The 17,490-nt window shown below is 40.7% G+C and overlaps 1 protein-coding gene across 3 annotated transcripts in view; it reads right to left on the bottom strand.

The window, feature by feature from the left end:
- The window catches only part of Capn7 (calpain 7), a 34,870-nt gene extending 17,636 nt beyond the window's left edge, over window positions 1-17,234 (bottom strand). For 2 of the 3 annotated variants that reach the window (XM_032918686.1, XM_032918688.1), the window contains exons 1-7: window positions 16,905-17,234; window positions 13,871-13,979; window positions 9,851-10,008; window positions 8,939-9,006; window positions 6,634-6,834; window positions 3,863-3,949; window positions 1,339-1,465 (exon numbers count right to left, since the gene is read on the bottom strand). In XM_032918686.1, the coding sequence (XP_032774577.1) occupies window positions 1,339-1,465; window positions 3,863-3,949; window positions 6,634-6,834; window positions 8,939-9,006; window positions 9,851-10,008; window positions 13,871-13,979; window positions 16,905-17,006 (852 nt within the window). In that variant the 5' untranslated portion in view covers window positions 17,007-17,234. Of the gene's footprint in view, window positions 1-1,338; window positions 1,466-3,862; window positions 3,950-6,633; window positions 6,835-8,938; window positions 9,007-9,850; window positions 10,009-13,870; window positions 13,980-14,824; window positions 14,980-16,904 lie in introns of all 3 variants that reach the window. The other variant, XM_032918687.1, reaches the window with a different exon arrangement.
- Window positions 17,235-17,490: the final 256 nt, after the last annotated feature.

The following is a 17,490-nucleotide window of genomic DNA, read 5'->3' as shown; positions in this document are numbered from 1 at the left end:
AGGGTAAGCAAGTACATGAGTACATGTAGGTGTATATGGAGGCCCAAGGTCAATGATGGTGGTACTGTTCCATTCAGTAACCTTCTACCTTTTACTTTTAAAATATATTTGTATGTGTATGTGTGCTTATTTTTAATTATGTGTCTCTGTATGTGTCTACTTTGGGCTATATGTGCACATCAGTATGAATACACATGGAGGCCAAGAAAGGGCACTGGAGGCACTGGACATCCTGAAACTGGGGTTGAAGGCACTTATGAGCCACCATATACGACTCACCAACCTCATCTACCCTTTACTTCTCGAGACAGGTTCCTTCACTGAATTTGAGGCTCACCAATTCAGTAGGCTTACTGGCCAGAGAGCTTCAGGAATCCACCTATCTCTGCATACCCAAGGCTAGAGTTATAGTAGTGTACAGTTACCCTGATTTTTTAAAAAATGTTATGTGTATGAGTGTTTGATGTGTATGTAATTCTATGTACTTTATGTATACCTGGTGCCCAAAGAGGTCAGCAGGCACTGGATCCCCTAGGACTGGAGGTACAGAGAGTTGTGAGCTGCCATGTGGACGGATGCTGGTATGGATCTGGGTCCTCTGGAGGAGCAGCCAGTGTTCTTCATCGCTGAGTCCCACCTGACCTCTTATGTGCTTCTGGGGATGCCAGCTCAGGGCCTTACACTTATGCAGCAAGTACGTTACTGACTGAGCCAACTCTCGGGCGCCCAGGAGTTAAATACTTAAACAATTGATTTTATAACTATTTCTTTGTTAAAGGTGAAATTCAACTCTCAAGTTTCACATCTACAAAAGCAAAAATCTGTAGTTGTGGCTGGCACTGTAGCACGTATAAGACCCTAGATTCAATTCCCAGTACTGAAAAAACCCTGTAACTGCTCCAGACGTTTCTCACATTATCATTTTCCCTGTGGTAAAGCTGAAACGTACAGAATGTCCTGGGACTGGGAAGCTCAGCTGCTTGGGAGTCTGAGGCTGGAGACTACTGAGTTTAACGCCAACTCAGGGAACATAACAAAATGCTGTCTCAGAAGAAGAAAAAAACTTAACAAAACTCCGGCCTTGTTTTATGAAAGACAACTCCTTATGCAGTGCAGGCTGATCTCAGGCTTACTATGTACCCAATATGGCGCTGAACCGGGAGTGCTGAGATTACAGTATGGATTACCAAGTCAAGCTGAGAACAACGGGAAGGGTGAGAAATGTTCACAATTATACTCATCCATCTAAATATAGAAAAATCTAAGAAAAGTCAAATCTAGATACAAATTCTCTTAGAGTGGCACCTTTCTTGAACATTGTACAGAATAAGCGTTTACCTGCTTTATGCTAAAACTGGACACAGTGTATATCATTGTAGGGTTGTTGGTGAGATCCTCCGGTCGCACCCATTTAGAAAATGTAGCTTTTTGTTTAGGTGATAATGGAAGCTTGCCCAATCTATCACTGAGGTAATAATAAAAGTTAAAAGAATATATTAATTTTTAAAGATGACTTGAAGCCAGAATGAGACCTTTTTGGTACAGAAATCATATAGTTACACTTTTGCCTTCCTAAAATAGCCAGTCAAATCTGACTTTACACATAACCTTAAATTCAGTTAATCTCAACACCTTCTCCAATTGAAAAAATAAACATAAGTGAAGACAGAAGGTTGTATTTGCTTAAAAATATGGTATAGACATTTAACTGAGCACCGCTATGACGTTCAGGAAAGTCAACCTTAAATGGAGTCATTAACAACACAAGTGATCTCCTGAGGCCTAGGAAGCTGCAGATCCTTCCTTGCCTCTTGAGAGGACAGAAAGACTAGCTAATTTACCAAACAGCAGCCTTGTGCCAAGCATCATGCTAATGCATTCATATCAGTTAAGCACTGTGGGGGAAAGCATAAACTGGTTACCAAGGTCGCACAGCTAAGAAGTCCCATTTGAGTCAAGTCTGTGATGCCAAATCCACCACCTTACCCACGACACTGTACTTGCTCTGTGCTACAGCACCTCTTAAAGCTGACCTATAGCACCAAATAAACCATCCACCATGTTCCCCACCAAGCCTTCTCTTACAACAATGGCAACACCTGTTTAGATTTCAATAGATTTTGTGGTGATGTGCAATATGCAAACTAAAACAAAGTTGTGTGACATTCTTTAATCCAAGACTGCCAATGAGTAGTATTGAAAGAAGATTTTGTGCTCAAGTCTGACCTGAAAACTCCCACGTACTAGTTTCCTCACTGCAGGGAGGACACCTCTAGACTTTCATGAGCCCATGTTGTAAATCTCTTGAGTATAAAAGACTACCGATAATACTTCTCAAAAACATTTTTTTTTAATCTTGAGACATGTTCTTGAACTTATTCTCGCTATACTTGTTCTCTCAAATTACTGAGTAATTAAAGTTAGTGTTTAAACACATTTCTACTCTTCAACTTATAAGGCTATTAAAGGTATTTTACAAAATACAATGCTTATGACTTAAAGATTAACATATCACCAGACCAAAAAAAATTCTTTTATAATCTTTCAGTTTCTACACCTGATTCTATACATGACCCCTTAGAGGATTTGAATTAGCCTTTCACAGGGATCACTTATCAGCTATTCTGCATATCAGGTATTTACATTAAAATCTAAAACACTAGCAAAATTAGTTATGAAAGCAACAATGTTATGGCTGGGGTCACCACAACATGAGGAATTGTATTAAAGAGTCACCACATTAGAAGGTGGTGGTTGAGAACCACTACTCTAAATGAAACTACATTATGAAGCCATTTTCCTGTCAATCTGTTAAATGAATTTAAAATGTTTACAACTGTTTTTTCCTTTCAGTATTCTCTCTGTAAAAGAATTTAGATGAGAAAAGTGGAAACCATTCCCACTCAGCTAATTTGTCATCCATCCGTGCTTCTCCCAACTACAAGCTGAGCACTTCCTACAGCAGACGCTGCTGGAACCAGGGTGCAACGTGGTTGAGCAGACATGGTCTGTCCCTGCGAAGCTTAGCATTCCCAGCCAGGGGCACGCATTAAGCAAATCATTACCCAAAAAAGAAAAAGGAGTGAAAGAAAACATCCGCTGTGAAAAGCTATTCCTAAATCTAAAGCTTTGTCGTGGCCACAGCTCCCCGGATGAACTAAAGGAGCTTCTTATTTCATATCTTACTTTTTCAACTATATTTTTAAACTGTCCCCAACTGTGATTGCTCATGCTACATTTTTTTTCTTTTAGACATTCTAGCATTACAGATGTGACTTATCCTAATAAATTATTTGTATTATTATATTATATATAATATATATTAATATATTATAATTTATATTATCTTAATAGACATATAAACTGAAACCACAAATTTACATCACCTTAAATATATCCATTTAGCACAACTAGAGTGGTTTATTCTTATAATTATGGTAGCAATATCTTTGCGTAGGTATTTGAGTACATCTCTAAATAATTCTTTCTGGACTTTTTCCTATTGTGATCCAATCATCAACTAGACAAATGTCTGCTTAGTACTTACTCTGTGCCAAGTACTACACTAAACACTATGTCTGTAATGTCAGGTTAAGATCAGTCCTCATGAGCCATGAGCAGGAGAATGAAGACAAATGTGACACTGTGGTAGTATATCACGGTCCTGTATTAAAGTGACAACCTCATGCTACTTGGATCTATATTTGGACAATTTCCCCACCTCTTTCCTAGAAATACTCCTCTTTTCCAACCAACATTATATACAAAATTTAATTTTAAGGCTATGAAGTAAACTGGACTTCAGAGTACTGAAAAATTCTTTAAATGATCTTGGAAGTAAAAGTTAAAAGTGTTTACTTACCAAAAAGGCATTGGATAAGCAAAGCGTTCCCTCAGATCAACACTCATGAAAGGAACATACTCTACACCATTTATTTTTGATGTTGTCCTACAAGGCACAAGAGAAAGATCTGAGCTTTCAAGTCTATATTAATTACCACTCTTACTTAAATTCTAAGTTTAAATGACAATAGCTGGGGTTGGGAATTTAGCTCAGTGGTACAGTGCTTGCCTAGCAAGCACAAGGTCTTGGGTTCGGTCCCCAGGTCCGAAAAAAAAAAAAAAAAAAAGACTGACTAATAAATGACAATAGCTTCCCAGTCTTTAAGTTAATACCAAACGTAAAACCTTCAGTGACGAAGTATAATACTGTATTAAACTGACAACTCCATGGTATTCAGATCTTTATTTGGACGGGTTTGATAAAAGAAATACCAGATAATCACTGTTATTATTCAATTTAGTTAATAAGAACATCTTTTAAAATTACCATCCTGGGTTTGGGATGCAGCACGGTGGTAGCACTTTTGCTATCATGTGTAAAAGATTCAGCCTCAGCACAGATATTCAATTAGCACCAGCATTGGGGGAGCAGGGAGTGGGGTGACACACACTACAGAAAAAGTGCAGTCTTTTTTTTTTTTTTTTTTTTTTTTTTTTTTTTTTTTTTTTTTTCTTTTTTTTTTTTTCGGAGCTGGGGACCGAACCCAGGGCCTTGCGCTTCCTAGGTAAGCGCTCTACCACTGAGCTAAATCCCCAGCCCGAAAAAGTGCAGTCTTAACACTGGCCCTTACAAGTGTCCAGTACAAGGATGCAAAGCCAAGTCTATACTAATCCCAAAGAAAGAGAGCAGTAACTTAGTTATTTAGGAATTTAAACACGCAATACGACTCTGAAAAGCCGTGGTCTTTCTGCTTTCCACTATGGGAGTCAGGACAAGGTCCTGAGAGAAGAAGGTGTCACAGAGACAGCTCTGGTCTGCTGACAGTCACGTGGGGCCTGCGAGGCTCGCGAGCTTTGTCTGGCTTTATGAATATTAATACCTCCTCTGGGGTTCATGTGCTGTTTAACTGAGATGGAGCTTACTTCACTATGTAGCCCAGGCTATCAGGCTGGGCTCAAACTCAAAAACCTCTGCATTCCCATCTCAAGTGCTGGAACTGCAGTGTGTCACCACGTTTAATAACAGGTTCTTCCTTATAGATCTGCGTTTTTTAAGGGTACGTGCTAAGTAACATGTAGTTGTTGGGTAATAGAGCAGTCAGTCAGCAATGGATGGATACAACAAAAGTTGGGACTTGTAAAGGATAGCTGTCTTGAGAGTTGTTTTATCAGTGTGGGATTTAAATGTGTGGTATATATAATAGTAGTACACAGATACGAAGTAGACAAAACGATCAATTTTCACTGTCTGGCTAGCCTCTGTTGAGGAAATGGCTCCAGGAGATTGGGTGTGGGCAAGCCCAGGAGACATTTTCTAATTAGTGGTTGAGGGGTCTAGCCCACTGTAGATGGTGCCACGCCTAGCCTTGTGGTTCTGCGTTCTACAAAAAGCAAGCAGAGCAAGCCATGAGGAGCAAGCCAGCGAGCCAGTGAGCCAGCACTCCTCGGCCTCTGCATCATCTTCTGCATCCAGGCTCCTGCCCTGTCTGAAATCCTTCCCTGATTTCCTTTAACAACTAACAGTGATGTGCAAGCATAGCTGAATAAACCTTTTTCTCCCTAAAATGCTCTGGTCATGGTGTTTTATCATGAAAATAGTAACCCTAAGACACTAATTTAAAGCCTCAGCTTTAAAAGGAGCCTTTTTTGTTGTTTTGTTTTAATTTTTGTTTGTTCACATACTATTTTTCCTAGACAAAGGAATTGGGTTAATAGGTGAGTAATTAAAATCTTCAGCAAGAAAGAATGCTGCTCTGGAGAGCTGTGACCTAGGAGGGAATCCTGCTCCTTTCAGCTCAATCTCAGGAAAATTTAAAATGAATGCCCAAAATAAAATGACCACCCAACTCAAGAACAGACAGCCGGCTTGAAGATTTACCCTCTCCCAACTGATCAAGTGATTCAGAAGACAGTTAGGAAGCTCTACATTATCATGAGTCTTGCTGTCACTGTTTTTTAAAGTAGTTTCCCTATGCAGCCCAGGCTGACCTTGAACCTGAAGGTTTTTATATTTATATGTGTGTGTGCATAATAAATATATATATATACATATATATTTTTTTTTTTAATTTATATGTGTCTTTCCTCCAGAGTGCTGGGATCACAGACAAGTGTCTGCCCACTCAGGATGTGCATTTTTAGTAGCTCCCACGGCTGCGTTCAGATACACTAGCCGCCTGCCTAGACTAGGCTTGGTGAGCGTTTTCTGTAAAGACAGACGCCATGAACAGCTCGGGCTTCACCAAGTAGTTCCTGTCCCAGCTCTCCTATTTTCACGTCCTTTAACTCTTAAAAAGTGAAAGAGTATGCACAGCTCCAGACTTTGATGTGCTGGCTATGTCAAAGTCACCCCCACGCCTGTGCGAGCTGTGGCTACAGAGGTGCACAGAGCATCAGCAGCCGCCATAACTGCTGTGCCCTCAGTCTTCAGACCTCAGTTCTGCAGACCCCATGTCCAGGGAAAACGCCAACACTAAACGGATCAGACCCAACACCTTTTAACCATTCAAGCTGATAACAGAATGACATTACATAGTGTATCACCACAAGGATCTGAAGACAATTCGGAATGAAATGATCTCCACTGTTACGTTAAAAGTTTTCACTACAACGGGGTGTAAGTGGATTTACCTGAGCACTTCTATTTCTTCTGCCGTGTACTTCTGTCCTTGTGCATCACATGACTGTGGACTTATAAACGGCTGAGGCTTTTCAAGGAAAGGATTCGGTCCTAGAGGAAAATGTGTTCTTACTGGAGGAGTCTTTGTTTTCATATTTGTTGACTTGAGTTTGCAAAATGGCTTTGTCAAAGGTTCACTCAATGCTTCTGCTCTAAAACAGAAGCACAGAAGAACTGTTCTAGTTTTCTTCTTACATTTACGCTTTTGTTTTTTTATGACAAAGGGTCGCAAAAAGAGGCTGGGCTCAAATTAAAGCTCTGCTCCTCCCGCCTCTACTTCCTGTTTCATTTAAACTTACGGGACACAAAACTTACTTCCAGTTGCAAAGCATCCTAATCAAAAAATCCTTACTACTAGTTAGAACTTCTCTATATAAGCTACTACACACATTTTGTAAGTACTACTTAAATGAACATTTATTATATGCCAGATACTATGCAAGGTCAAGATTGTAAGATAATGTATAAATCCCATCCTTAAGGTTCTGCGGATAAAAAAGACAATGGTGTGAAAATGACAGATGCCAGGGCAGAAGCATTTCATGCAAATGAATAGCCCAAAGAAAGAGCAGCCCTCGTGACCAAGAGAAGAGGGAGAATCAAAGAAGGGATGCTTAGGTTTAGTGACCGAGTCTTAGAGACCTCACTGCAGTGAGGAAGCAGATACAGAGTGCACAGTAGTAACAGGCAACAGAGTGACTGCGGTAACTTCAAAGGGATGTGGACAGGTCCTGTGAAAAGCAAAATGAGAGACAGCAGGCATGAGGTGAAAAGGAAAGCAGGATAGAGGGCATCGCATGATAGACAAAGGGACTTGGACTGTTCTGTCAAAGAACTAACAAGCTAAAAATGTTCTTAATCCAAGAGAGCTTCACAAGTCTTGTAACACTCCAAAATTATATGCCAAGACATATACTTCCCTAGAAAGAAGGTCCTTAATCTTTAACAGATCCTACAGGAGCCTATAATTAAAACCTCAACCTACCTACCTTTGCTTAGGATGCATTCAGAAATACTGGATGGTTTATCTACACAAGAATAAAAATCAATGATTCTAACTGGTAAAAGAAATCACAGTGGAGAAGACAACTATGTCAGGTGAACATGGTAACCCCATGTCATGAAACTGGAGAAGGCAACTGTGTCAAGTGCTCATTCTTTCATAAATTCGGGTAAAAAAGCTAAAGCTTAACAGATGATGAAGCAGAGAAGGGACGAGTTATAGCTCAATGAAAAGGCAGAACATAGCCACGGTAGAGCTTCAAACTAAGGTGATTGCTAAGTTCACACTCTAGAAAAGGGTGCAATTTCTACTCCTTTCCTTTACAAGACAGTAGTTTCCTACTTCAACTCTTAAAAGATGCATAATTCATTCATACCTTGTTCACACTATACATATGTACGTTACATATATTACATTCATTCAACACTACCTACTGAACATATCTACGTTAGGTACTCTACTAGGTGATGCTTAAACACTGAACAAAATAGACCAAATCAGTCTTCACCAGCTCCCAGTCAGGGAATGAAGGCTGAATGCAACACAGGCATCAACAACAAATACAAGGGACTGGACTTTTTGTGAATTCCACAGTGGGGTAAGAACAATGGGAAAGAATACTGAGACAGAGCAGTAAGAATCAAAGTGTTGGGGGAGACTCGACTTTAAATCAAATGCTCAGAGCAGGTCTCAGAAGTGACTCGAGCTTGAAGCGAAGGCCACACACACATGGTGTGATGCTGGGAATCGAAGGCCATTCTCAATGTCTATTTTAATAGTAACTCAGGAGGGCTTTCAGAACGCCTGTCCTGGAAGCCTGAAAGTTGTCCTGGAAGTGTGATATTATACAACACATAGGAAGTATTCCATTTAAAATGTGACTGTCAGGGACTGAAATATAGCTCAGTGGTAAATGTTTTCATAGCATGCAGAAGATCTTAGGTTCAAGTACCAAAACTCCCACAGACACTCAGTAATGTTAAGGCTATAAAACCAACAGTTATCTTTTCTCACAGTTCTTTTATCACAGTTCTCTTTTCTATACAACAAAAATTGATACTTCTTGAATAATGGATGGGCCACTAATTTGGTCTAAAGCAAAGAGCTAGCAGGACAGGGTAGACTTCTAAGTCTTGGTTTATGGAGCAACATTTGACACACATTAAGATATAAATGGTATGTTTTTTTTTTTTTTTCAAAAAAAGGCACAATTCATGCAATCCATTGATAGGAATTTGAGTGACAGAACTCACCTATCGAGCGCCTGTCGAGCCAACTGTTTCAATTTATTTTGCAGAGTCTTATCGGCAGTTTCGTAAGACTTAAGAGAAAGAGACAGACATTCTAAAGCACAGTTGTTTAGTTTACTTAATCCATGTTTCTATGCAAAAATAAAATATTCTTGAGAGTAAATACAGTTTATTTCCGTCTTTAAAACTTATCACTTAAAACTATGTTGTGCATCTTGTCACTGGGGTGAACCTAAAAGCCATTTCTGTAGACCCGTGCTACAGAACCATAACACATAAACACATAAACATGTGCACAGAAGGCAGAGCAGGAGCCTGGACAGAGCAGACTCATCCATGTTCTCCAGAGTTACAGAAGTCAAGGCTTCTCTGACCCCAAAAAGCTGGCATGTGAAGGACAACGGGAACATCCTCTCCCACTTAAGCCATCCCCCTGCCAAATGCCTGTGCTCTTAAACAGCAGGTGCCCCTGAAGCTAAGCCTCTCGGCCCCCGTCCATCGGAGCACTAAATACGCATCCACCTGCTAAGCCGCTCAGCATATAATTTTATATGGCAAATTAATGAAGCTCTCCCAGACCACTATTTATTTTTACTGTATGAAACTGAAAAAAAATTATACTAAATTTACAGATTTGTGATGGTGACTTGTTCTTATAGAAGTTTTAGTTACTAACTGTAAACAGCTTAAAAATAAGCAAATGTAATTTTAAAAATCAATTGCTTACTGATCCAATGGTAGTAAAACTATTATAAGGTATAAAACGGTTATTAACTACTCAACATCTTAGTGGAAGATTAGTTTTATTTATAATGATAAAGTGGGAGGGTTCCTTCAAAATAAATATATTTATGAGTAAGTGAAGCAGTTTCTTAACATAATCCCATCAAGCATAACTCAGTTAACTATACCTACGGTTTTCAGACAGAGGTCCACGGCTTCTGTATACAACTCTATGGCATCTTCCACATTCCCCTTCTCATCCTCATCGAAAGCTTGTGTAACAAGAAAGTGGGCGCGCTCTAGATCCAACTGATGTTTTGATTTCAAAGGATCAGTACTTTTTGACTGAACTAGTAAGGATAAAGGAAAAACACATAGAAAGAATATTACTTCAATGGAGCCAGGAAACACCAACATTTAATATATTTAAGGCATTCTTTACCAAACTTGATAATTCACTTAAAACATTAGCAAAATACACAAAAATCTTTTTTAAAGCAATAGTTTCTCTGCTCTCTCATAAATCTTAAGCCCCCTGCCCAAACCCAATTATTCAGACATCAGGGACCGGATATTAGAAATGCATTAATAAAAATTTTTGCTTCAATTATTTTTCTACTAGCACTCCCTTCATTAAATTAAAAAAACAAAGAAGTCTTCCTCATATTCTTCTCCCTCCATAAAAACAAAGCAAAAACTTGGAAAAAGCTAAATATTAAGAAACACACAGGGCTGGGGATGCAAAATGGGCTTGCCTCTCCATATATATGCCCTGGTTCTACGGCCAGTACCAGAAACAGATACAAGGACGAAGCGGAGAAAGAGGAGGACGAAGGAAAAGAGGAGGAGGGAAAGGGAGAAGGAAGAAGAAGGGAAGAGACGGGGAGAGTTGGCGGTCATTACCTTTTTAGCACAGACAGTACTAGGCCCTGCTGATAAAGCTCCTGCTGTTCTTACCGAGATCCAGGAAACACGCGTTTACTGCTCTTTGAAATAAGTGTTTCAATTTGGGAGTTTTGTTTTGTTTTGTTTTAAAAGATTTATTCTATGTGCCTGGGTGTTTTACCCGTATGTATGCTGTACACCATGTGCATGCCGAGTGCTCTTGGAGGCAGCTGTGAGCCACCATGTGGGTTTTAGAACTTGAACCTGGGTGCTCTACAAGTGTTCTTAACTCCTGAGCCATCTCTCCAGTCCACAGCACATGTGTAGATGCTCAGTATCATCGACCCTCAAGCAAGGAGAATCAAAGCCTGACGAGATGGTACTTAACATCCATTAGGATGACTAAGAATAGAAAAGTCAATAACAAGTCAATTCTGGTGGCAGAGCTCTGTAATCCCAGCACTTGGGAGGTAGACAGGGATATCAGAGTTTGAAGCTGTACAGCAAAATCTGGTCAAAACATCAAAAAGTAAGCATTGCAGAGCTGTGGGTAAGCATTAGGCACCTCTCTGGAGGAGGAGGCCACCCCCAGCACTGCACACACAGTGAAGAGGAGAGGGAGACAGTGCATGTTTAGGAGTGAGAACGGAGTCAGCCCTGCTGCCCGTGTAACTGTAAGCGTACGATGTGCAGCCAGCAGTACCTAGATGCGCACAGCACCACTCACAACACACAAAAGGGAGACGGGTAAACAAGTGAGGTGTGGACTGCTTACCCACGAAAAGGAGCAGAATCAGATGTATCCTGTAAACCTCACAGACACTAGGCTTAGTGAAAGAAGCAAATGACAAAAGGATGGGATGGACAGTCAGTCCTGTATTAGGTGACTTCATTTCATTTAATATCCAGAAAGAGATACCTGAAGTGGAAAGTTAGTCTAGGAATCTTAGCCTCAACATCACATTTGTTCATTTCAATTGATATTTTCTCACTCGGGTCAACCTATCCTCACAGGAGTTTCTTGACTATAAAGAAGCTGTTTTGAAATTTGAGTTTCTATTTTCTTTCTTTTAAAAACAATGTTTTTGAGGGGATTACATACAGCCCAGGCCGACCTCTGAATCACTCTGCAGCCCAGGCTGACCTCAACCCTCTGTTACCTACCACCCGCATGGTGGGATCACTGGCCTGTGCCCCGACATGTGCCTTACACATGATGGGGTTAAACCCAGGGTACCATGCCATCAGGCAGGCGCCATGCCAACCGAGCTCCATCCCAGCCGGGTTTTAGTTCCCTGTCTGTGTCTATGTATTCTGAGACAGGGTCTCACTATGCACCCCAAGCCAGCTTCAAGCTCAGAATCCTCCAGTCTCAACTCCTATGTTCCTGGATTATAAGCACGCCTCACCACATCTGGCTAAAATCAAGGCTCTGAGCGAGATTTCTATTTGAAAACGTCCTTAGAAGCCACTGACTTCTTGCAGGTTACATATGCTACAGAACAAAATAAGAAAAATGTTGTTCAAATGATTCTACACTAAAAATCCTTTCCCAATTCCATCTCACTGGCGTATTCTTTAAGAGATTAGTGGTTATTCTTCTGTAATGTGTCGCCATTGTAGAATTTACTTTCGGATCTAATGCATCTGTCTTAGCTTTGCGTTGCTGCTATTGCTCAAGCTGGCCCGGGTCACAGAGTCAAGTGCTGCTTTAGCCTCCTGACACTGGGTCTGCAGGCTCCTACTCCCACACCACTGCAACAGCAACTTTTAAAGTTCTGCTGAATTTAAAACAAAATAGGGAAATATTTCCTAATTCTCTAAAGGAAAAAAAAATTATTTCTTCACAATTATTGGAAGAACTTTAAGGATTTAGAGAACACTGACTGGAATTAATATAACAGCCTATGGAATAAGTATGACTATGTATCATAAGACAAAAAGTTGGAAATTCCCTTAGTTACCAGTTCCTACTCCTAAGCTAGTATCATGATACAATACTAGCTTTTTTCCTACTAAAGAAGTCTGTGCTAACATTTGGCCTAATGTCTCAGATTCTACAACATTGCAATGTTTCTATTTTTATGTTTCTGCATTTGACTTAGGGTCTCCTGAGTACCCCTCTACCACCTACTTACTTACCATCTAGAACTAACATTCACCCAGTTGATTGTAGAAAGGACAGAGAAATCACGGGAAAGTCCTGAAGGACTACCTTCTAAACTTTAAAAATAATTTTCTAGGAAAACAGTATATGAAATAATGTGAATTATTTACAAAACAAGATGTTACATTTAAGTTTCATTTACTTGGCTGGAAAATGAAATTCTTTGCAGTCATGTTGGGTCCTGTGTGCCGCCGCCCCCCCGCCCCATGTTGAGAAGGAAATCCATAACATAACCTCAAGTATGCTAAATCAGTGCTCCAACCAAGCTACTCTCAGAGCTCCCAAGCAGATATTCTGAATGCAGTGACTACTGTGACTTCCTACACGCCAAGTGCTGTACACAGACAGTCCTACAACACTGCATCTTCTGCATGTTAAACCACGCCAAGAGCTGTACACAGACAGTCCTACAACACTGCACCTTCTGCATGTTAAAGTAGCCACCAGCTTTTTACAAGACTGCTGTTGTGACAGGGAATCAGAAGTAGATCACATAGACTTTACCCTAACTACATGCTTCTAACTACTCATTCCACTCAGAATAAGTGGCAGGCAGTAACAAAATCCATTTAGAGTAAAAATCCTCTGAGTATTCTTCTGTGAATTATCTAGCATAGGAAAAAAAGGGGGAGGGGTTCTAAAAAGCATCCTAAAGAATGCTTTATTTCTAAGCCAAATGTTAGCATTATTTTTCTCTTCCACCCACATGAACAGCAGATTTTGACACAAATCCTTTTTCTCTAACAAAACTGATCACTAAGCTTATGTACACTTTTCTCGTGGCACTTGCTATGCTGTTTATTTAAAAAAAAAAAAAAAAAAAAAAAAAGTCCTAAAGACAATTAGTGACTTAACTTTAGGGTCAGCAGAGAGCTTGTGTCTGATACTTTAAAAGCAGGCTCTGGCAGGGTCTGCATCCTAACTCTGTCAGTGACAAATTCAATGTAGAGAATCTAAGAGAAAACTGAGTATACCCTATTATCTCTAACATTTTTCTAATAGATCTATTAATTCATTTCCACATCATGATTTCTTAAATTTCTTTAAGAGAGTCTTCTCAGTGAGCAGAAGGAGTGAGTATCAAGATCCAAGATGGAGAGGCAGGAAAAGCATGGAGTAAAGGGGTGGACAGGAGAGAGCAAGTGGCAGCTGTGACTGACCTGCAGAATGTAGAGCTTGGACTCTTTCCAGATATTCACTGATCTTTTCTTGGATCCGTTCTAGGCTGGAGCCTGCCATCTCTGCATAAATTAAGGCTTGGGCAGCTTCCTTAAAAGATAATAATAATAATAATAATAATAATAATAATAATAATAATAATAAAACTCAAAGAATTCAAAAGACCTATCACAATATGAATTTTAATTACTACTAATTTTCTACTCATTTCATGATAATAAAACAAAAACATCTTCAAGATAGTTTTCCTTTTTTTAAAGATTTATTTATTTTATGTATACGAGTACACTGTAGCTATCTTCAGACACACCAGATCCCATTACAGATGGTTGTGAGCCACCATGTGGTTGCTGGGGATTGAACTCAGGACCTCGGGAAGAGCAGTCGGTATTCTTAACTGCTGAGCCATCTCTCCAGCCCTCAAGATATTTTTCATACAGCAAATAAGTTATAAAATCTTCTAATACCTTTTCTTCCAGTTTCAATATCCTTAATTTTTATATTCTGTTGAAAATTTAAGAACCCAACTATTAAACACTTCTTCAGAATAGCTATGGTTTACATGTTTTCTATTTCCTTATATATAAATCAGGTGTAAATTATATACTTTGAAAAGGCACACTGAGTCTTAAAAAGCATTGAGACGGGTGCTGGGGCTTTGCTCTGGCACAGCGGTTGTCTAGCATGTACAAGACCCTGGTTTCAATATCCAGGACCACGAGAACCAAATCATTAAACAAAACAAAATATCAATTTAAAAAAAATCACAAGAAAATGTAAAGGTAAAAAGTCTCAAATTAGAATTAAAATATTAGGGTAGAACATATCAAAGTAGATTTCAGTTTTATGAGACAAACTGAATTAAGAAAACCTGACTGGCCCAAGAGTTTCCATTTCCCCACTACTGTTCTAAGGTTAGCAATGCTACTACCCACCTATCGAGAGCAGACAGATTTCTGCAAGTGACAGCCCCTCTCTGCAGGAGCTGAATGTGTGCTACACCTCACAGGCCTCATGCTGTTTCCAAAGCAGCTACCACTGAGCGTCATTTTGTAGGCCAGTTTTTGAACAGAAGTTGTTTAACTGAGTCCTATAAAATCAGTAAATGCAGTTTAGACCCCATGAGAAATTCAACCATAACAGCCAGGTGGAGTAGAAAAGATGACTTCTTCGGGGTCAATAAAGCAGATATTTCAAGGGAGAAAAAAATAATTTTCCACACAAACAATAAATACCTAATCTTACATATACCAAAAATACATTATAATGAACCTCTTACACATAAATTAAATATTAGTTCAGAGTATACTTTACCCCTCACACATAAGTACTGATTTTCAAATAATCACCTCACTTTTTTAAAAAAGTCAAATAGTTACCAACTTTATTTTACTTGTTTTATTTATATTCAAAAGTGAAAACAGAATCAGGAGCAAAAATACATCTACTTTTTTACTCTCCCTTTTTAAAAGAAAAAAATTAAAGACAGGGTTTCAGTATGTAACCCTGGCTGGCTTGGAAATTGGAAAGTAGACCAAGCCAGCTTCACCCCCTCCTCCCTGCCCCCTCCACTCTCTCATCTCCACCTCCTAACAGGGTCTCAGACGTCTTAAACTGGCTGGTCCCCTGACTTCTGGTTTTACAGAGTGCTGAAGATGATGTCCTCCTCACTTTTTAAAAAATTTCCTTAAAGATGAATTTTAATACCTAAATGACAACTTCTTAAAAAAAAAAAAAAAGGTTGCATAGTGTTTTTTTTTTATTTTAGAAAAAGTTATTTATTACTTTTTAGAGACAAAGTCGTACAATGTTCAGCCCAAATCAGCCTGAACTCACTGATCCTCTTCCTACCTCACTGTACTGAAAGCTGGGACTACAAGCAAATAAGCAGGTGCCACCACACTAGGCTATATGGTAGTACTTTATTGACAGTATTTGCTGACTTTGTGTCACAAAACTACAACAGAATTTTCTTTTAAAGAACTATCACCTGGTAGTCAGGCATGGTGGCACTCTCCTGTAAATCTCAGCACTGGGAGGGCTAAGGCAAGGGGAAGATAAATTTAAAAACAGCTTCCACTATAGCAAGATCACCGAGAGAGAGGGAGACATGGAGACACAGACAGACACACAAAGACACACACATACACACACAGAGATACACACGCACGGTGTGGTAGGGAGGTAGGATTGTAAAATCAAAATTAGGAAACTTAAAACGAATGATCCTAAAACAAACCAAAGTGTCTAAATGTAAGGTAGGTTTTAAAATAGTAAATATTCGCGGAAAGCAAACCACTCTTTACAGATAGCATAGGGAAAAAATGTACTACTGTATAATCAAGGAAAAGATGTCCACATAATGAAGATACAACTGGAGGGGTGTGTTTCCAAACCTTCAGGACTGGGGAGCACAGGATGAACGGCCGAAGTGCATACCCTTTGATTTAGCAACTGTGCTCCCAGTCAATCATCCAAAAGAAGTTATCACAAAGGTTTTGTTTTTTAAGATCTAAGGATATTAACTGCTCCCACTACAATGTTGGAAAGCCACAACCAAACACAGAACATGCTGTAAATGTAGCGCATGCAAGCAACCAGATGTTATCTAGGTACAATGCAGAAGTGAGGGGTCAAAATAGTGCGATATGATTGAAGTTTTGGGATTAAAAAGCCGCGTATACACACATACGTTCAGAAAAACAATCATGGATACATACATCGAATGCTAAAGTAAGATGAATTTCTTTTCTAATTTACTTTTTCTTTTCTACCTCGAACACGCACTACTGGCATATTCTGACAGATCACCCACGGTTGGTCACACATCAAGGCCAGCAAACAGCGAACACTCACTCCCCATCCCACCTCTGGCAGCCACAGGCAGCAGAGCGGCGGGCATCTGCGGCCTGACAAGCTGGACTCGGCCGACCCGAGAAGGACCCCGCCCCTCCGCCTCGGGTTCCGCCAGCACTTGATCGGGTGACGCGGCCCGAGACCGGTGCCGGTCCTTACCTTGTAGTAAAACACCGCCTCAGAGTAGCGGCCTTCGTGGTCGCGCTGCACTGCTAGCCGCGCGAACTGCACGGCGTCCCGCTCCAGCGCCGACGCGTCCATGGCGCCCAAGGCCCCACGCCCGGGGAGGCAGACAGGCCCTGACGCCGGCCCCCGCCGCCCGGAGGCACTGCGACGAGAACTGAGGACCCCGCGAGCAGAGTGGCAAAGTTTACTTTTGAGGGCGGAGGAGGAGAAGATAGAGCCTCCACTACCTCAGACCGGCCCGGAGGACTGCTTGCTCTGAGCAGCCCGAGCTCGGAGCCCTCGCGGCCGCCCCTCTCGCGTTCTCGCTCCGCCCACCAGCCGCACTGCGCAGGCGCAGTCGACCCCAGTGGGGGCTCCCTCCGGAGCGGGCGGGGCTCAAGGCGACCGCAGGTAGGCGGGGCCAGAACAGTGTCCGGTGGGATTGGACGAGGGGAAGCAGGTGCCAGGTCGAAGCCGAGGGCTTTCGCTTCCGCCTGCTAGAAAGGAGGTGCCAGTGCCCAGGAGGTTGTTGGAGAGGATCAGGGTATGGCTTGAAAGGAGCATGCGCGTTATGGAGTAC

This window comes from Rattus rattus, chromosome 13 (assembly GCF_011064425.1).
Source record: "Rattus rattus isolate New Zealand chromosome 13, Rrattus_CSIRO_v1, whole genome shotgun sequence".
In the NCBI taxonomy this organism is placed as follows: Eukaryota; Metazoa; Chordata; class Mammalia; order Rodentia; family Muridae; genus Rattus; species Rattus rattus.
This window is presented reverse-complemented; position numbering and strand designations above follow the sequence as displayed.